This window comes from Oncorhynchus keta, chromosome 10 (genome assembly GCF_023373465.1).
Source record: "Oncorhynchus keta strain PuntledgeMale-10-30-2019 chromosome 10, Oket_V2, whole genome shotgun sequence".
Classification (NCBI taxonomy): Eukaryota; Metazoa; Chordata; class Actinopteri; order Salmoniformes; family Salmonidae; genus Oncorhynchus; species Oncorhynchus keta.
Window position 1 is genome coordinate 28815931 of NC_068430.1, and position 22117 is coordinate 28838047.

General features: G+C 42.6%; 1 protein-coding gene across 2 annotated transcripts in view; it reads right to left on the bottom strand.

The window, feature by feature from the left end:
* Nucleotides 1-22117, bottom strand: part of LOC118388483 (immunoglobulin superfamily member 21-like) — a 277169-nt gene that overhangs the window by 2287 nt on the left and 252765 nt on the right. The window contains exons 6-9 of one of the 2 annotated variants that reach the window (XM_035777607.2): nt 10338-10833; nt 5314-5399; nt 2811-3003; nt 371-409 (exon numbers count right to left, since the gene is read on the bottom strand). In XM_035777607.2, the coding sequence (XP_035633500.1) occupies nt 371-409; nt 2811-3003; nt 5314-5399; nt 10338-10833 (814 nt within the window). Of the gene's footprint in view, nt 1-370; nt 410-2810; nt 3004-5292; nt 5400-10337; nt 10834-22117 lie in introns of both variants that reach the window. The other variant, XM_035777606.2, reaches the window with a different exon arrangement.

The following is a 22117-nucleotide window of genomic DNA, read 5'->3' on the forward strand; positions in this document are numbered from 1 at the left end:
CTGCGTATGATACAACTCTAATCTCACAGTTCTCACAAAGTGACAAAAGTGGATAGTGACTGAAACATGATTGTATCTGAACATAGAGGGGAGAGATTTCTGGTTAATCTGTTCCCTTGTGTTGATGATAGAATGATAGACATGTCTACACCTGTCGTCAGTTTGCTTATACATCAAACGCTAAACGAGAAGTAGCTAGAAGTCCTTTGTTACTGTGCCACTTTGGATACAAATTGCATGCTTGTCATTGCAGATGTCTTCAACTACATCTTGAGAAATGTGTGAGAAGCAAACAAACAGGAGAAATGCTTTTTAAAAGACAACAATAGAAACTTTCTCTGTCAATCGTCTTCATAGCTGCCATACTTACTGTTCGGATTCTGAGTGTTTTTCATCATGGCCGGATTTTCTGTTGAGAGACATGAAGGGGAAACGGAGAGAGAGGGAGAGAGAGACCAAGACCAAGAGAGAGCAAGAGAAAGAGAGAGAGAGAGAGAGAGAGAGAGAGAGAGAGAGAGAGAGAGAGAGAGAGAGAGAGAGAGGCAAAATAAGTGAGATGAGGAGAAAATAGAGAGCTGTTCCTAAAGCTCATGTAAAATAACATCCCCCTGGTGAGTCTGTATTAATAGAGCTATGAACATTGGGTACTCTGACAGAACAAGCCAGAGCAGCAGTTAGAACAGTGGTCCGACAAGAAGGCAACAGCAGAGCTCCTATTCTAACAAGCTCCCCAAACTGCTGGTCTTTCAGCATCCACATGTGATTTCCCCACTCAGTCACAAAGACAGAGAGAAATCAGTGGGTTTGTGACAGCCCGCCTCTTCACTGCTGAGTCACTTCAGTGTAATCACCGAGGGTATTATATCTAAGGTGCTTGGAGATGTTCATCATTAAGATATGAGTACTGCTTTCTGCCAGTGGAGAGTCTCAATAGCATCCCATCCTTATACTCTATTATAACTGATGATGTATAATGAACAGTTAGCCAAGTGAGCAGAGCTCCAAATATCCACCCTGCCCCTGGAGAGAAAAGTGTCTCATTTCAAGGCCACGGGGGATGGTGCCAAGGTCACTCAATCACCATTTAGCTCCCCTAAGTATGAGTGGAAGCTATCTAGGATATAGACGTAGACAGATAGCCTACACTCCACACATAGCCGATGACAACTGATCGGGCATCCGGGTGTTAAATAAGCATTAGTGCTCTTTCTACCAAAACGCTCCCCAAGGTAACACCTTCCCAAAGTGGCAGTTTCCTTAGAAGGAGGCTATTTGAGCCCTTTCAACAATTTGTACATTTCTGACATTTTCTAAATCGTGCTCACGGAAGGATGTCAAGGTGGGGATTTATAAATCATGGACAGATTGTTTCTTAGTTACATTATAGCAATGTAAGCAGATTACCATGTCCTGTGAATATGTTAACCCTGGACACTAGCCCTTGAACATATGAACGCATTTCGACTACAATTTACACTGGGTGTACCAAACATTAGGAAGACATGCCTAATATTGACTTGCACCCCCTTTGACCCCAGAACAGTCTCTACAAGGTATCGAACGCGTTCCACAGGGATATTGGCCCTTGTTGACTTCAATGCTTCTCACAGTTGTGTCAAATTGTCTGGATGTCCTTTGGGTGGTGGACCATTCTTGATACACACGGGAAACTGATGAGTGTGAAAAATTCAGCAGCGTTGCAATTCTTTACACACTCAAACTGCTGAGCCTGTCACCTACTATCATACCCTGTTCAAAGGCACTTAAATCTTTTGTCTTGCCAATTCACCCTCTGAATGGCACACATAATGTCTCAACATTATCAAGGCTTAAACGTCCTTCTTTAACCTGTCTCCTCCCCTTCATCTACACTGATTGAAGTGGACTTAACAAGTGACACCAATAAGGAATAATAGCTTTAAACTGGATTCCTCTGGTCAGTCTATCTTGTATGAAGAGCAGGTGTTCTTAATGTTTTGTACATTCAGTGTATATCAGTTCCATCTCTTGCACAGCAGTTACCTCTAAAATGAGAGTAGAGAATATATAATACATAGGAGAAGTCATTCATCCTCGGAGCAGCAGATTTGATTAAAGTAGAGCAGCTATGATTGACAGGCCTCTGATCAGTTTTAATTCCAAAGGGCTCAAGGGTAAACACATCCAGGGCAGCAGGACATACAGTACAAGAGTAATAGTCAGCAAGCAGTCCAACTCCCACATCAACTAAAGCAAACTGGGACTGCGATAAATAGCACATCATGAAAAGACTGATCTAGCTTGCACGTGGTGGGTCGTTGAACAAAGAGGTGGGATGACACTGTCAACAAAAAATATGATTTATTATATTATGGGCCTCTCATGTGATTAGTAGCAGTCAGTGTTGGAGAAAATGGGTACAATACACGCTGCTTGTGTGATTCTAATGGCTGTTGGATTTTTACTCACCCAGATGAGAGGCATTACTCGCTTATGTAAATCAGCCTTGTTGGAGAGGCATTGTTGAGTCATTTAGTGATACAATCACTTATTAATCATGCACTTAGTTTGCATAGATAATTCATATCTAAAAATGGCCACAAATCTCTTCTTTTTTTTTTACATAAATGCGATGCTTAACACTTTACAGTATGTGGATGAATAATATTAACCGTTGAAACACAAATTTAATGGTGTTTGAAATTTGAATAAAGATATTCCTTTGAATAGTGGGAATAAAATATCCCATGAATAAGAATTAGTGTTAAGTTTGAGATTTTCTGCAATGCTCTCTAGGATTAGAGAATATGGTGATGAGTTTGGACACGTACCAAAGACGATGAGGCGAGTGTGCGTGTCCGTGGAGCCCAGGGGATTCTGGGCCGTGCAGCGATACATGGAGCCGTTGAGTTCGGCTGGCACTCTCTCCAAAATCAGCTCCTTCCCATCCCACTCGGCACTCCCGTCCAGCAGACGCCCCCCGACCCGGGTCCAGGTGAAGAGGGGCTCAGGGAACACCTCATTCTATCACCAGACCACCGCAGTGTGTGTGAGGAAGGGAGGGAGGGACAAGAGGGGAAAAATATATAAGTCCCAGCCAAGAGATTAAGAACAAAGGCTACATGAATAATACACTCTATTTCCCCCAAACGCAATGGTGAGTTAACAGCATGCATTAATAATCAACACTACATTTACAAAATGTTTCTCATTCTCATGCCTCTTCAGAGAGTTCCCCACACAGTTTAAAAATATTTCCCTTTTCAAAAGGGTTGTCATGGTTATTAAGAGGGCTATTCTCCCTCAGAGAATAAGCCTTCCTGCTGTCCTCCTCTGGATGTCTTTTCTGCCATCTGCTGGAAACAGACATGTTATTAGAATCAAGTCAGCTGGAGAACACGTCAGCAGGGGAGGAGAGGGCGTTAAGTAGAGAGAGTGGTATGAGGGGTTGTGGCGCTCAAAGGTTATTCAAAGGGAAGAACACATCATCATGAATGATGATCACTCCACACATGGTCAAAGAAGAACTGGCTAGGGAACTCAGGACTGCAGGACTGAGGGACAAATATGTTGCCGTCAATCATCTTAGGTGAAAGGGGACAAAGAGATTGACAAACAGTTGACATCTATTCCTGAAGAAAAGTGTGATGCAACAGAATGAAATTCCATTAAGATAAACTAACTGTTAGTGATAATCTGACTAGATTTTCTTTTAGCAATTAGAAATGTGACATCCCAGCCCTTTTAAAGAATCTACGACGACTTGACTCTTGCCACCTTGTGTGACCCATAGAAATGCTTTAATGAACTGAATATCTGCCTTGACGAGCTGGTTTGTCATCGTTCTGACCACGCTGGTGTGATTTGTGTCACCTTTCAAAAACGACTGTGCTGATAAGAGTTATTGAACCTCCGAATTCACATGATGACAGAAGCGAAAGGGTTTTGTTGATCCAGGATAGTCTCATGGCATAAGGTCACACCAAGATAATAAAAAACATTGAAAGGTCCGAGTGAGACCTTCCTGTCACATATCCCCAACGGCCTTAGAGAAACCAAATTAAAAAGACCAGCCCCAATGAAAGAGTCAGTGCCTTTCTCATCTTCGTGTGTATTAACACAGATTGGGGACTAAGCATATCAATGGAAAGAAAGGCAAAACCCCACACTTTGTGATTATGCATTATTCTGATACTATAAACCGTAGGGGATACTGATATATTTTTTATCACACTATGAGAAGCCAAAAGAGGTAAAATATTTAGCACTAAATCTTATCTACTGGTGAAACCTCAGAGCCTTGGTCCAGTGAAGGATAAGGGAGATTTACTTTTCTGCTTCCGAAGGGCCCAATTGGCTGTACGTCCCAGTCAAGCCTGATTATAGTGACCATTCTTAACACTATTCAAAGGACAACTTCAAATACCATGAGATCAGTGGGTGGAGATACTCACATACATCTGCCCAGGTTTCAGGCTGCTGCACTACACTAAACTTAAAGGCACCGGATCAGTGTCATGATTAGATCCTCTTCAATTCAAAAGTAGCAAACCAGAACAAAACAATGACAAACAGACACCTTATGAAAACAAACAGTGCTATCATGTCCAGAAATTCATGAAGCAGTGAATGAACAGTAACAAAGGCGATTGGTTTGCTGGTTCATTAGCATGGCCTATCAGGATTAACCTTATCCTCTCTACCTGCGCCACCACTGTGTCATCCCTATCCCTGTCACTGAGATGGGGATCAGCTAAATACCATTTACACTGCAGGAAAGATTGTATTTTTTTGACAGAGGATGATAGTATAAAAATAAAAAAAACTCCTAACTGGAATGCTCTAGCAGGAACAAACCCTCACTCTGCTCTGCTGAGGAATCCTCTAACAGCTTGACATGGATGCCTGTTGGCAAGGAGATAGACTTAAGAAAACAACAGAACATCAGAGAATTGGAGGTACCCATAAACAAACAGATTTGAAAAGGGTTATTAATTTTTCATTGAAATAGTTTAATGCCTTGAGGCATAGACAGTACGCAACAGTGAAACAGAAATGTGAAAAGATAAGAATATTCCCCCCAAAAATTCAAACCAGTCACATTTTCCAATAGTGCACTTTTCCCACATTTTTTTCCACAGAACAACAAACAGTATGCTAGCCTTAGACCGAGAAGACATATGGTATATCCCTCACCCTGTAAGAATGGTCACTATATCAGACAACTCGTCAGGCTTAACTGCACATCTCCCCTGTCCCCTCCTATCCCAAACTGACATGGCTCTCCGGTTTCATAAACCCCCATGCACTTACCCCAGGAACCCCAGCGCCTACCTGGAATCCTTGCACAGTGATGCGCACCGTGTCCCCTACCTTTGCCCTGGTGGGGGTCATCAAAAGCTTGGGGCCCTTAGGAGCCGCTGAGAGAGAGAGAGAGAGAGAGAGAGAGAGAGAGAGAGAGAGAGAGAGAGAGAGAGAGAGAGAGAGAGAGAGAGAGAGAGAAAGAAAGAAAGAAAGAAAGAAAGAAAGAAAGAAAGAAAGAAAGAAAGAAAGAAAAAAAAGAAAGAAAAAAAGAAAGAAAGAAAAAAAAAAGGAAAAAAGAAAGAGAAAAAAAGGAGATCAAAAAAGCAGTGTCATCCCAGTGGCATGTCAAGTAAATCCAGGAGGCACCTTTTTATTTTGGAGAGGGGTAGAGAGGGAGAGAGAGGCGAATACAATTTCCTGTCAATTAAGGTCATGGTGCGAGAGGCTAGGGACCTCCATGTCCTTTCATCAACAGCTAGGACAATGGTGGATTTATTTCCCCTTGGAGAGAGGGGACTAAATTGGATAGATAGTCATTACTGGAGGAGAATCGGAGCTCCCCAGGAGGAGTGTGGAAGCAGCGAGATAAGGAACACTCAGAGAACCTTGTCTTGGTACAGACAGGAGTCCTCAGATGATATCCATTATGTTCCTACTGAAACAATGGATGTTTCAGGGGAGGGGAAATGGAAGCTTCCATATTCTTCACTTTCAGAGGGGCCTTTGGATTGTGTATGGAGCAGAGATTGAATGAAGACATTGAGTGATTTGCAAATTATTTAAGATTTAGTGTCATCTGTTAATCTACTGTATGTAACCTTGTTGATGTACTGTACAGCACTGTAGCAGGAGGACAGAGAGTCATTTTGTGGTGATGTGGCCATCATCGTGGGTTAAATGGGATCTGTATGAACTGGTTCTGCATTGTTTGAGTTGATTAACAATTTCCCTCTGATAACCATATAGAACGCTGTGATCCCAAATGTTAGACAATGAACCAAATACAAGTGATGAGATTTGGTTGGTCAGAGATGCACGCACAAGTGTAGTTATTCAGGAACCTTACAATAATTCAAATTCACACTTTTCAATATAAATCAAGTGCTTGTTTCAATTGATGAGTGAAACAAAAATTAAAATTAAAATAGATAAATGACCTCAATTTCACCCATAAATCAAGTCCTAAAGTGTTGGCTGAACCGAATGAAGCTTCTCTTTTCTTGGGAAGTTACTGAATCTTACCCTGCATCTGCCTAATGGAATAAGAGTTCCTCTGTCACATTTGAAATGGGGATTGGAAATATGCATTGCACACATATATCAAGTCAGGGGACCCTTTTAGATAACAGGATCTCCATCCTTATCTTTCTGTTGCTCTCTTCCAGAGACATGAATCAGATGGAGGCATCACGATGTAGAGCACGGAGTGGGGAGACAGACGCAAGACTAGCGATACACATGAGAGATTAAGAGCTTGTCAACACAATGACAACAGTGACTCACTACAGTTACTATGTTGAAATGAAATGGGGGAATGAATCTTGGGCTAGCTAAATGTGTAACAATAATATATCTGAAGGAACTGGGCAGAACTATAGTCGAGCACCTCTATTGTGTTAGGCCTAAAGTAGCCATAACAATCATCGCCCCATAAATGAAAGATATGACATTGAACCAAGCTTATCATACACATCAAAATAACAGTATTTTGTTTTAAGTGGTCTCAAGTCCATGATGTAGATGTCACTTTGCCAGTTATCATGGGAGTGTGATTGCCACGCTGCCTGCATCCCACCTCCCACTTTCCGTCTGAAGGGTATTTTCAGTATTGGTTTCATGGCGTCACAGTGCTTTCTGGCACCGCCAAGAGGATGATGGCTGATTTCTGGGATCCACTCCAACAACGACAGTTGGTGTCCCACGTCATCACTTTTGATTAGGACAGCATGCAATGTGACTGACATACTGCGGCACCCAGGAGGGCCTCACAAGGAAATAAGTCCTGGTCTCCCAAGACGTCGGCCAGCAACCCAACCTCCTCACTTTACAGCATGGAACTGTTAGCACTGTGGGATGGGTCAGTGCACACACAGTGCCCTCAGTAAACAACAGTGCTCGCTGCATCAGGTGAGCTTTGTAATCCAGCCAACATCAGCCTCTGACTATACAGATTTGGATGACTGCAGAGAACTCTAAAATAGACAGAGAACCTGCAGTATTGGCTGGTTGAGTGGTTTGACTGCGTGGTAGAGAGAGTGAAGACAGAAGCAACCATTTAAAAGGGGTGACTGTAGGATCATTGGGTCATCATCAATCCAACACTGTATAATTCAATGCACACATCCAACCCCCAGCCTGGATTGGACTTCATACAACAGCAAGATGAAAGTGGGATAAATATGGAGATGAGACAGAGGTGAACATAGAGACACACACACGCAAAGATGCACGCATGCACACACACACACACCGCACAGACCAACACACAGAGCATCTGCTCTCTGATTATCAGTCTGGCGAGGAAATGACTGGTGTATGCAGCCGTGGATCATTTCTCAGCACTGTATATGAAATTATAATTCCTCCAGTCTTTTCATGCTGATAAATAATAGACCATGCAAATAAAAAGAGTACTTTTAATTATTCAGATGTGCTGAGATCATAAATTCTGGAATGGAGAGGCCCAGGTGAGAAACCCAGAGGTGTTGCTCATTCTGAGAGGTTCCCAAGACCTCAGCCCAAATCCATTTGTAAGGCGAGCACGGAGCAGCTTGTGAATATTCATGAAATGTAATACAACATTGGTCGGTTGTCAGATTGTCGCTCTGTCTCATGTGGCAATATTAAATCAGTGAAATATTTATTACTTATGGGCAGTGCAAAGACTGACCAAATACACCTTGGAAGGCCAGTGTAAGGGAGTGGGTGACACATCCCAGGAGCAATTAGCTGGCTTTAACTGTATAATCAGAAGACCGAGTTCTGCCCAATCTGAGGGATGGATTTAAAATGTGTCCCATTTTAGATGATCACATTCTACCAGGATATAAGGATATAAGAAATAATGTTTTGAAGTGGTGACATACATTTGCTACCTCAACACCTGTACTGTCTATTGTTGCATAGCCTACCCCAAGAGCTCTCACTCATACCACAGTTTGAATCTGCTCCAAGCAGGTTTATGAATGGTATGAATTTGAAGTGTGCTCCAATTAAAATCAACTAATGCACATTTTCTGTTCTCTATTCTCAGGGTGTTGAGGAGGAATATCTGGAGAAGCTCTTTCTATCTCTTTAAATAACAAAGCTACTGATAATTGAATGGCTTGAATTGCAGCATAGGAAAAGCCTTGTGAACATATGAAAGGCATTGACAGTTAGCAAGGCTTTCTCTGGGCCTAAATCCCTCTGGGCCGAGTATTTTTTACCATCAACATGTAACAATGGTAAAGTGGAGGCTGTTTCAATCAACACTCCAGAGAAGACAGATAATACAGGTGTACAGGTGATCTTAATTTGAACCAGTTTGCTACAGCAGAAAAATTATCCTGTAGAAACAGGACAGTTGAATTAATTGATTATAATTAATGGATATTTTTGTAGGGGTTGACATTTTCTTAAGGGAAAATAAATTCTGGAAATTACAAACTTCAGAAGCCTTTTTAAACATCAAATACACTACAAGTTTTTAAATTAAGGCATTGCAGGAAAGTTATCCTGCAACAGGGTGATCAAATTATGATCCTACATCAGTAGATCCTTATTAATCTTTTCATGATAACGTTCTTATTCCTATGTGTTATATTCCTGCTTGGCATTGGAACGTTAATATATGAGAGTAAAAATATAAACAGGTTAAACATTTATTATTTGCACTGTGCAGGCTCTTAAGCATTAAGCTGTCTCTTTCCCCGGCACATAGCCACTTGTCAGCCGTGGTTGGTAAATCCTATATAGACCCTAAACTCGGGTCCTTCCATGTTGGTTGAGTATTTTTCTCGCTCCGCTGTTGTTGTTGCTCTAACAACAGAAACACTATGAAAAGCTAAAGGGCGAGCAACGAGTGCCGCCCTCATGTCTATCAATACAACACAGTGAGAAAGTTACACTAGCAGGAGGAGAAGGAATTTTAAGACTTGAGACATGGATTGTGCATGGGTGCCATTCAGAGGGTGAATTGACAAGATAAAAAATGTAAGTGCCTTTGAATATGGTAGCAAGCGCCAGGCTCACCGGTTTGAGTAAAGAAGTGCAACGCTGCTGGGTTTTTCATGCTCAACAGTTTCCCGTGTGTATCAAGAATGGTGTACCACCCAAAGAACATCCAGACAATTTAACACAACTGTGGGAAGCTTTGGAGTCAACATTGGCCAGCATCCCTGTGGAACGCTTTTGACACCTTGTAGAGTCCATGCCTCAACGAATGGAGGCTGTTCTGAGGGTGAAAGGGGAGGGGGCAACTCAATATTAGGAAGGTGCTCCTAATGTTTGGTATACTCAGTGTATATTTTCTTCACTTTGATTATTTGTAGAATCAACTACAAACAAATAATCCCAAAGTCACATTCCCTCGTTAATCCTTGAAACAATTTAAATGAAAGTAAAGAAACCTCCTCCAATACAGGACATTTGTTGAGATTATGTCATCATATTTAGAGCATATGGGAGGCAGTGATTTGCGTCAGATGTGGGGGTACACAGAGTCGCCTCTACATTGACATCACGTGGCTGGTTGTGTTTAAATTCTCATTTGGCTTCCCTTATTCAGGTTGACTTTTTCAATAACGGTTGTGAGTTAACTCAATCTAGCAACAGACGGCTCAATGAATTGCACCGTCAGTCACTACTGAGTTTTGCATTTCACTCTAAACTCGCAATCTGCTCAGCTGTAACACAATTAAGCATCAAATGGAAATCAGTGTTGTTCGGAGTAGATTTGCGAGGGAGACATAAGGAGGCTTGAGTAAAGCAGATATTGAATAAGACTTCGGGGAGACAAGGAGAGAAGGGGAGAGGTGTGAGTTAGGGGAGGGGTATGTCTGTGTTGTACTCACCCAGTGTGACCTCTGTCTGCATGGGCATGGAGAGTGCTGGGTGCTTGACCTCACAGCTGAACATGGCATCATTGTCCAGCTGGGGGTTAAGGGTCCAGGTGAGTCTGGCCTGCACCAGCACAGAGCCATCACTCTGGGGGATGTGGGTGTGGCTGAAGTAGTAGAGTGGGTCAGTGCTCTGCACCCAACGGGGGAACTCCCGGCTCACCACAGTCTCTGGAATGACCTCAGTGGCAGGGCTGGGCTTCTGCTGCTGGCCCTGGTTGTGCTGCCCCATGTTACGACCACGCTCAGGGCTCTCGGTGAACAGGCGGCCTGGCCGCCCCTCTGGATCCAACAAGGAAAGGGACCTCTGCAGCTTGGTGTCGTCCAGGTCCCTGCTGATGAGCGGCCTGGCACCCCGCACCCCCGCTGAGCCACCGCCGTCCTCTGCAACAGCTGAGGGGTGGATGTAGGAAATCACCTCTATCAACTCTCCATCTCGCTTAAAGTACACCTGAGAGAGAGATAGAGAGAGAGAGAGTTGTCCCGCTGACAATTTTGATTCTTATTATCTTAATATTGTAAATATCCAAAGTAAGCTTTGGCAATATGTACATTGTTACGTCTTGCCAATAAAGCAAATTGAATTGAGAGAGAGAGACAAAAAGAGAGAGAGAGAGACGAGAGAGAGAGCGAGAACAAAGGGAAAGTGAGAGAGAAAGAGAGAGAGACAAAAAGGGGAAAGCGAGAGAGAAAAAAGGGAAAGCGAGAGAGAGAAATAGAAAGGGAGAGGGAGAGAATTGAGAGAGAGAGAGAAAAAAAAGGGGGGAGAGAGAGCGAGGGAAATAGAAAGGGAGAGAGAGAGAGAGAGAGAGAGAGAGAGAGAGAGGGGGAGATGGAGAGAGACAAAAAAGGGAAAAGAGAGGGGGAGATGGAGAGAGACAAAAAAGGGAAAAGAGAGGGAGAGAGAGAGAGAAATAGAAAGGGAGAGGGAGAGAATTGAGAGAGAGAGAAAAAAAGGGGGGAGAGAGAGTGAGGGAAATAGAAAGGGAGAGAGAGAGAGAGAGAGAGAGAGAGAGAGAGAGAGAGAGAGAGAGAGAGAGAGAGAGAGAGAGAGAGAGAGAGAGAGAGAGAGAGAGAGAAAAAAGGGAAAAGAGAAGGAGAGATATGGGTTGAATTATATCCCTTCCAGTATTCTTATTACAGCTTCAAGTGGTGATCATGGGCTGTAGGTACTCAGTCACCAGTGAGCTGCTGAAGATGAGATGTGTCAGAGCTTTGCCCGGTCCTGGTGTTCAGCCAGGCTTTTCTGTCATATTACAGGAGTTTCCTCACTATTTCATGGGGGCATTTAAGATCCCTGGCTGGTAAATCTCTTGACAGGGAATTCAAGCTCCCATTTCAACACATAACCTCCAGATATTAGCTTTAACATCAGGATGCAGAACTAGTGCCCGTGGCATTGCTAGTTGTGAAGCTCCCTACTCATACTGTGATGTTAGATGTTCTAACTCCTTTATTTATTCGAAGAGGAAAATGTGACTCGCAGTCCGTTAGGGGACCTTTGGACATTTGGAATCAATTTGCAAAAGTATTATTAGCCTATTATACATTTCACTCCATTGTTTGGCTTTTCTGTAAAAAGAGATCGCTCAGGCATGCTTTGACTTGATGCCACCTCAGGGGCTGTTCACTCTGCTGGGTAAATAGTAGTAATGAGTGTAAACCAGTGTGACGTAAGGTCATGCTCCTGGGGGCTGACTCTCTATGGCTCCATATGAACAGATACCAATAGGGAGAGAACAGACGACCAGCACTCCTCCTAACATGAACGCAACACTTTCAGGTTTATAGGCTTTTAGCTACAGCACATCATAGACAGTACAGTACATAGCTATTGATTGAACAATGAACAAGGGATTTAAATGACTCCTCCATACGGTGTACTGTACAACAATCTTGTTGTTTAACACAACAGTGCATGTATCCCTGCTAGTGACATGATAATACAGTAGTACTACAGTGTATATTGTATACAGCTGTCACACAAATACAGTTTTCTGTGTTGAGAGCCTAAATATAAATCAACTGATCCGTGCTATGTTGACTTCCCATGTACTGTGTATGCCTACAGAAGTAGGATCTTTAATTTGACCTGTTTCTCACAGCAGGAAAACAATCTTGAAGCAAAAGGACATTTCAATTATAATTAGAGATTTTTTGTAGGGGTTGATACATGTTTTGTTAGGGCAAATCAAGACTGACATTTTAAAGTGGAAAGTACAAACTTTCGAAGCCTTTTTCAACCTTGAATACACTACAAGATGTATTCCTACTTCTGAACGAAGAGTTTTTCTTCAATGAGTCGGACGCGAGGGATATACTGTTGACACCCGACCAGGCTTCGATCCCCGTGATACGCTGGAGAAGGAAACAGCGATTCCGAGGCAAAAGATCAGGGTTCCTTGTGAGGACCAGGCGACGAGTGGCTAATCTGCCCTAATGTTCAATCGATAGAAAATAGATAGGACGAACTGAAAGCACGTAAATCCTACCAACGGGAAATTAAAAACTGTAATATTTTATGCTTTACCGAGTCGTGGATGAACGACGACATTATGAACATAGAGCTGGCGGGTTATACACTCTGTTGGCAAGACTGAACAGCCGCATCTTGTAAGACACGGGGCGGGGGCCAATGCATTTATGTAAACAACAGTTGGTGCACAATATCTAAGGAAGTCTCAAAGTTTTGCTCGCCTGAGGTGGAGTATCTTAAGATAAGCTGCAGACCTCACTTTTTACCCAGAGAGTTTTCATCAGTTTCTTTCATAGCTGTCTATATACCACCACAGAGTGAGGTTGGAACTAAAACCGCACTCAATGAGCTGTATTCCGCCATAAGCAAACAGGAAAACGTTCATCAAGAGGCAGCGATCCTAGTGGCTGGTGACTTTAACGCAGGGAAACTTAAATCCATTTTACCGAATTTCTATCAATATGTTAAATGTGCAACCAGAGGGAAAAAATCTACACCACCTCTACTCCACACACAGACGCATACAAAGCTCTCCCTCGCCCTCCATTTGGCAAATCTGACCATAACTCTATCCTCCTGATTCCTGTTTACAAGCTAAATTTAAGCAGGAAGCACCAGTGACTCGGTCTATAAAAAAGTGGTCAGATGAAGCAGATGCTAAACTACAGGACTGTTTTTCTAGCACAGACTGGAATATGTTCTGGGATTATTCCGATGGCATTGAGGAGTACACCACATCAGTCACTGGCTTTATCAATAAGTGCATCGAGGATGTCGTCCCCACAGTGACTGTACGTACAGTACATACCCCAACCAGAAGCCACGGATTACAGGCAACATTCGCACTGAGCTAAAGGGTAGAGCTGCTGCTTTCAAGGAGTGGGACTCTAACCCGGAAGCTTATAAGAAATCCTGCTATGCCCTCCGACGAACCATCAAACAGGCAAAGAGTCAATACAGAACTAATCAAATCAAAGTTTATTTGTCATGTGCGCCGATAACAGTAGCGAGGCTATATACAGACACCGGTTAGTCGGGCTGATTGAGGTAGTATGTACATGTAGATATGGTTAAGTGACTATGCATATATGATGAACAGAGAGTAGCAGTAGTGTAAAAGAGGGGTTGGCGGGTGGTGGGTGGCGGGACACAATGCAGATAGCCTGGTTAGCCAATGTGCGGGAGCACTGGTTGGTCAGCCCAATTGAAGTAGTATGTACATGAATGTCCATTTAAAGTGACTAACCGGCTACATACAGACACCGGTTAGTCCGGCTGATTGAGATAGTATGTACATGTAGATATGGTTAAGTGACTGTGCATATATGATAAACAGAGAGTATCAGCAGCGTAAAAGAGGGGTTGGGGGGAACACAATGTAAATAGTCCGGGTAACCATTTGATTACCTGTTCGGAAGTCTTATGGCTTGGGGGTAAAAACTGTTGAGAAGCCTTTTTGTCCTAGACATGGCACTCCGGTACCGCTTGCCATGCGGTAGTAGAGAGAACAGTCTATGACTGGGGAGGCTGGGGTCTTTGACAACTTTTAGTGCCTTCCTCTGACACCGCCTGGTGTAGAGGTCCTGGATGGCAGGCAGCTTAGCCCCAGTGATGTACTGGGCCATAAGCACTACCCTCTGTAGTGCCTTGTGTTCGGAGGCCGAGCAAGGTGATTTCTTTGAGCACTCTTAGCTTTGCCATTGAGGAACTGAAGCAAGCACGTTTATAGGTTTTTGTTTGAAACACAGCCCTGCATCCCCACCATCACACATTTACTGTAAACGTACCATTCGAAATCACAATCTGGGTCAGACGGGCATCATTCGTAAACATATTTTATCGCCAACATGGCTAGATAAGATATAAAATACAGTGTTAGACTTTGAAAAGGCACTTCAGACAAACAGATTGTAATTTTTCTGCGCATAGAATGGAGTCATCAGTGCATTTAAGTGCTTGTTCCGCAGCAAAAAACATAAGGAACTATGTTCAGGATAATCCAGGGTATAACGCATGTCATCCCTGTAACTGTGGATCAAACATTGCAATCATAAATGTTAATACTGTAAATTACATGAGTTTTCAAATAAGGAAATGTGAAGTGCACAGTTTTCTTGTATGATTTTCAAACTGTATAGGGGATAACAAGGGCTGTGAGTGGAAACGGATACATAACCTTCAGTCTTAAGTAACCATACCAAATGTAACATATCAACATTATTGGAGGTTTACATAAAATACCAACTGTCAGTCCAGGATGAATGGCTGCCTTGACATTTGAAAAAGCTTGAATCCACAAAGCACCTTGCTTTTATCCAGAACATATAACAAAATCAAGCTCTAGGATGTGTCCTTCCTATTTAGAAAAATATCTCAAGAGTTGCTGAAGCAGTGGCACATTTGGTGCAGTCACATCTGTTGTATGCACTGCTGACCAGTGTGGGGCACTATCTCTCCTACTTTCCCAAACAATGAAGTGCAGAAGGATTCATACAACTCCACTGTGCAATTTATTTATTTCCTGTTTTCTTAAGAAATATATTTTGACAGAGAAAACTGTTGCTTTGAGGTTGTTTTGTACTTAAATAATCATTGCATGTTATTCAAACCTGTAAAAGGATATCTTGTATAAGGTCTGGAAGAGTTGCATCATATGGACCTCAGGTGCCAGTGAGAGACCATCATTGTGGATGTCTATATAATCCCATTATCATTTTATATAGTACTTTATGTTACTACTCAATAATTCAGGATCATTCATACACATACAGTGGGGTCCGGAATTATTGGATCCCTTGATAAAGATGAGACAAAAATGTATACATATACTGAGCTATATTGTATGCTCATTATTGTATATATATTGTATCACTCCAGACCTGACTGCCCTCGACCAGCACAAAAACATCCTGTGGCGGACTGCAATAGCATCAAATAGTCCCCGCGATATGCAACTGTTCAGGGAAGTCAGGAACCAATACACGCAGTCAGTCAGGAAAGCAAAGGCCAGCTTCTTCAGGCAGAAATTTGCATCCTGTAGCTCCAACTCCAAAAAGTTCTGGGACACTGTGAAGTCCATGGAGAACAAGAGCAACTCCTCCCAGCTGCACACTGCACTGAGGCTAGGTAACAACAAGCATTTCTAAACAGCTGGCCATGCCTTCCTCCTGGCTACTCCAACCTCGGCCAACAGCACCCCCCCCCACCCGGCAGCTACTCGCGCAAGCCTCTCCAGGTTCTCCTTTACCCAAATCCAGATAGCAGATGTTCTGAAAGAGCTGCAAAATCTGGACCCGTACAAATCAGCTGTGCTTGACAATCTGGACCCTCTATTTCTGAAACTATCCGCCGCCATTGTCGCAACCCCTATTACCAGCCTGTTCAACCTCTCTTTCATATCGTCTGAGATCCCCAAGGATTGGAAAGCTGCCGCAGTCATCCCCCTCTTCAAAGGGGGAGACACCCTGGACCCAAACTGTTACAGACCTATATCCATCCTGCCCTGCCTATCTAAGGTCTTCGAAAGCCAAGTCAACAAACAGGTCACTGACCATCTCGAATCCCACCGTGCCTTCTCCGCTGTGCAATCTGGTTTCCGAGCCGGTCACGGGTGCACCTCAGCCACGCTCAAGGTACTAAACGATATCATAACCGCCATCGATAAAAGACAGTACTGTGCAGCCGTCTTCATCGACCTTGCTAAGGCTTTCGACTCTGTCAATCACCATATTCTTATCGGCAGACTCAGTAGCCTCGGTTTTTCTGATGACTGCCTTGCCTGGTTCACCAACTACTTTGCAGACAGAGTTCAGTGTGTCAAATCGGAGGGCATGCTGTCCGGTCCTCTGGCAGTCTCTATGGGGGTGCCACAGGGTTCAATTCTCGGGCCGACTCTTTTCTCTGTATATATCAATGATGTTGCTCTTGCTCCGGGCGATTCCCTGATCCACCTCTACGCAGACGACACCCTTCTGTATATTTCCGGCCCGTCCTTGGACACAGTGCTATCTAACCTCCAAACGGGTTTCAATGCCATACAACACTCCTTCCATGGCCTCCAACTGCTCTTAAACGCTAGTAAAACCAAATGCATGCTTTTCAACCGTTCACTGCCTGCACCCGCACGCCCGACTAGCATCACCACTCTGGATGGTTCCGACCTAGAATATGTGGACATCTATAAGTAACTTGGTGTCTGGCTAGACTGTAAACTCTCCTTCCAGACTCATATCAAACATCTCCAATCTAAAATCAAATCTAGAATCGGCATTCTATTCCGCAACAAAGCCTCCTTCACTCACGCCGCCAAACTTACCCTAGCAAAACTACCGATCCTCGACTTCGGTGATGTCATCTACAAAATAGCTTCCAATACTCTACTCAGCAAACTGGATGCAGTTTATCACAGTGCCATCTGTTTTGTTACTAAAGCACCTTATACCACCCACCACTGCGACCTGTATGCTCTAATCGGCTGGCCCTCGCTACATATTCGTCGCCAGACCCACTGGCTCCAGGTCATCTACAATTCCATGCTAGGTAAAGCTCCGCCTTATCTCAGTTCACTGGTCACGATGGCAACACCCACCCGTAGCACGCGCTCCAGCAGGTGTATCTCTCTGATCATCCCTAAAGCCAACACCTCATTTGGCCGCCTTTCGTTCCAGTTCTCTGCTGCCTGTGACTGGAACGAATTGCAAAAATCGCTGAAGTTGGAGACTTTTATCTCCCTCACCAACTTCAAACATCTGCTATCTGAGCAGCTAACCGATCACTGCAGCTGTACATAGTCTATCGGTAAATAGCCCACCCAATTTTACCTACCTCATCTCCATACTGTTTATATTTATTTACTTTTCTGCTCTTTTGCACACCAATATCTCTACCTGTACATGACCATCTGATCATGTATCACTCCAGTGTTAATCTGCAAAATTGTAATTATTCGCCTACCTCCTCATGCCTTTTGCACACAATGTATATATACTCTTTGTTTGCTCCATGTGTAACTCTGTGTTGTCTGTTCACACTGCTATGCTTTATCTTGGCCAGGTCACAGTTGCAAATGAGAACTTGTTCTCAACTCGCCCTCCTGGTTAAATAAAGGTGAAATAAATAAAAAATAAATAAAATATATATTTTTTTTTTTACATTATATTCTGAGGGAGAGATTTTGTAAAAAAAAATCTAATTGAAAAAAGATTGGGGTCAAAATTATTGGCACCCCTGTTTTCAATAGTCTCGCACCCTCCATTTGCGAGGATAACGACATTCTAAAATGTTTTATGAGATTGGAGAACACGTTTGGAAGGCTCTTAGACCATTCCTCCATACACAATCTTTCCAGATCCTTGATATCCTTCCACTTATGGACTGCCCTCTACAAAACAAACAAAATGTTGATTTTGTGGTCGAATAACCATTTCTTTGTGGATTTTGATTAATGCTTTTGGGATAATTCTCTTGCTGGAAGATCCATCTATTTTTTGCTTATTAAGGGTGCCAATGAATATGGACCCCACTGTATACACATGATAGTCAGTACTTTCTGGAAGGTAGAACACTTTAAAAGTAGGTTAAATCATTGAATACTAATTAGTCAGTATTGTATTGTTTTACTATGCATAATTTACAATGGGAAGAATACCGTTTGTTACATTTCATGGATTATGAAATCCTCTCACATTAAGACAAAAATACACTGATCAATTGAATTTTCCTTTGAATTTGTGAATACACTTTCGGTAAAAGAAATTGAAATTGATATCCTGATATTCATCCTGATAGTCAAACTGATCGACTTACCTGAAATACCCAATCCTCACGTTTTCACTAGGCTTAAAGGGGCAACCAGAAGTTACTATGTCCATTGATTATTGAAGACTATAACCTATAAATACCTCATGAGCCCATCAGAACTCAAAATATAAGCTTGTTTTTCTCCAATGTTTGTAAACAACGTAAATGTAAACAAACACTATAGAGCCTCAAAACTATCATCTGTTTATGAATTTGAGAGTCTTTACATTTCTCCAGCCCCATCCCATAGCTTTACTTTTTTGTTATCGCCACTTTAATCAGCATAGTAGAGGCAATGAAAGCCCATTGTAATAGAGATGTCTTTAGGCTGGCTACTTCTTTTGGTGTCTGCATATGAGTCTTGCTGCTGGCTGTAATTTAGACAGTGGGCAGTGGTAGCTGTGTTGTAATGAGAAGCTATTTGTGGTTGTCAGTGGTCTTTATGCATGGTCCTTTATAGTGGAATAAAGTGATTATCAATCACGCCTCTGTTCTACATCCCCAAATGCATCAGGGTCCAATGTGTTCAGACAATAGAGCCAGAGCACACACCACCAGCTTCATTCGGATTCGAGAGAGCTTCGACAAACAAACAAAGATGTAATTCTGAACGCCCGCCCAAGCACAATGCCTTGGTGTTAGCGAAATTAAGCTGGTGCGGCACGAGGTAGGCTCTGCAATCCGCCTGTGAATAGACAGTGATGAAAAGCACCTGCACTTCAGATACTGCCAGCCTTAACCCCTTCGCCCTAACACCTTGGTTCCAAAGATCATTTGGAAGCGTAACAATAACCCATTCTCTTCCCCCAATTGCCCAAATACACCTTAATGTTGACACAATCAGAGGGACAAGGCAGTACATGGTGACAGTGTGACTCAGAGAGAGAGAGAGAGAGAGAGAGAGAGAGAGAGAGAGAGAGATAGAGAGAGAGAGAGATAGAGAGAGAGAGAGAGAAAGACGGAGAAAGAGAGAGATTAAACAATAGTAGCTACGACTTAATCATCTCTCATAATTAGCTGTCATTATCCTTCCTCTTTTCAATCAGTAGTTACTTGTGCTCTGAGGATGCTGTAATGCCTGTCACAAGATAACTATTAATGCTATATGATAGGCTCATCAAAAGTATCTAAAATTGAAGATGATACACTTTTTACAGTACCTAGCGTAGCAACAACACTCTTGTTGCTTGTATAGTTTCTTCAAAGCTGACAAATTAATCTTTCCGGTGAATAACTGGTGAAAGAAAGGAATGGATATTCACAACCCAGTGCACAGCTCTTGTATGACATAGCAGCCATTGATTACGCTTACGAGCTAACCTAAAAAACTCCCACCCAGAAACAAATGATGGCTGATCACATAAGCTGCAATGTGAAAGTCTGTATGGTAACCAAAACACTGTAGACCTCTGTTAAATGGTGTATGTATAAACACAGAACATGCATTGACAAAGACTAAGAAAAGCATTTAAGACTGGGAAAATAGCAAACAGAGCCCACAACAGCTCATTTTGTTAAAAGCTCCCAGGCAACAGCACTGACAAAGAGCAAATGCGCTTCATCAAAAGGCAGAATGGCGTTTGAAGTTGCATTCACAAAACCCAGGCCAATACAGTAGTGCTGCTGGAGCAGATCCTTATACAGCTAATAATGGGGTTTCATAATACCATAACTTCAAATAACAACAATTAATGACATAACGAGAATACAATTCCATTATGCTGAATACTTTGGTTAATGACATGTTACAAATAAAGACTACTGGTTGATGAAGCACTATGTAGTATGGTGTATACGTATTTGCAACTAAAAAGTCTGCAAACATGGGATTTACTATGCTGGCGAGTGTCTCTTGAAATACGTAACCTAACATGAATTTAATGCTCGAACCTCTAAGTGTTTTTGAACTGAGTCCCTGATCGTGCTGGTTAAGTAATTATTTATTTTTAAATCAAATCAAATGTATTTATATAGCTCTTCTCCCATCAGCTAATATCTAAAAGTGCTGTACAGAAACCCAGCCTAAAACCCCAAACAGCAAGCAATGCAGGTGTAAGAAGCACGGTGGCTAGGAAAAACTCCATAGAAAGGCCAAAACCTAGGAAGAAACCTAAAGAGGAACAAGGCTCTGAGGGGTGACCAGTCCTCTTCTGGCTGTGCTGGGTGGAGATTATAACAGAACATGGCCAAGATTTTCAAATGTTCGTAAATGACCAGCATGGTCAAATAATAATAATCACTGTAGTTGTCGAGGGTACAACAGGTCAGCACCTCAGGAGTAAATGTCAGTTGGCTTTTCATAGCCGATCATTGAGAGTATCTCTACCGCTCCTGCTGTCTCTAGAGAGTTGAAAACAGCAGGTCTGGGACAGGTAGCACGTCCGGTGAACAGGTCAGGGTTCCATTACCGCAGGCAGAACAGTTGAACAGTTGAGATGGGACAACATAATCCTCTTGTCTAATTTCACACAGCCTAACAGTTAAACAAATCAAAATTCAAAGGTTAAAACATGCTACTAAATGATTTTAAAACATCAAAATGATCGAGGTTTTAGGGGTTCTGTTAGGCCATATCAAAATGCATTAAGAGTATATAGTGAAAGATTTAGTCAATTAAGCTCTTTTCATAATTACGAAGAGTCAGATGAACTCATAGACACAATTTGTATGTCTCTTTGTGCAGTTTGAAGGAAATTTTATGAAGGTAATTTAGCCTGCCATTGTTAACTAGCATTAGCGTAATGACTGAAAGTCTACCCGAACAGCTAGCAAGCCTTAACGGACCACTCTCTGTGAATCATCCAATAGTCTTCCATAATAATTGGCATATTTGCCACAGAGCTTCTAACACGTCAGCTACAAAGGAGAGCAGAAAGGTAAAACAATTATGGAATTAAAAGTTAAAGGAGAAAGATAGGCTACAACGACCAAGAGGCAACAGGTAGGCTGCTACTTTATATTCTGAATGAAGTTGTTGTTGTTTGTAACTGTGTTGGACAAGAAAGCGCATAGAGTCTCAATTAGCCTAGCTAGCTATGTAGCTTCTCTCAGTTTGATGCAGTCAAGACAGGTACTACCTAATCATATTGGATGATAAATAATCTAGTTTTGGCAGCTATTATTCTACTATAGCGTGAGTCGGCACGGTTGGTTGCTATCTCTCGTCTCTCCCTCCTCCTTGTTCCCCATTCTGTCCCACTCGCTCACACTCACCGAAGCCTGCACACACAGCACGGTCCCTGCTAGAGCGTCACCTCTCTGTACCTCTAGTCCCTCACGCTTTATCAGCTCCGGTTAATAAAGTAGCTTATAGAATTAACTTTTCTGCTGCTTCCCTTACTCGGCTCAGATCGTGTCTAGTTGTCCTCGCATCCATTAGGAACGATTATCTATATTTAAAAAATGTATTCATGCACATCGGGTCTGGATGGGAAAGCCCCAAGTCTATTTCTTGAAAGCC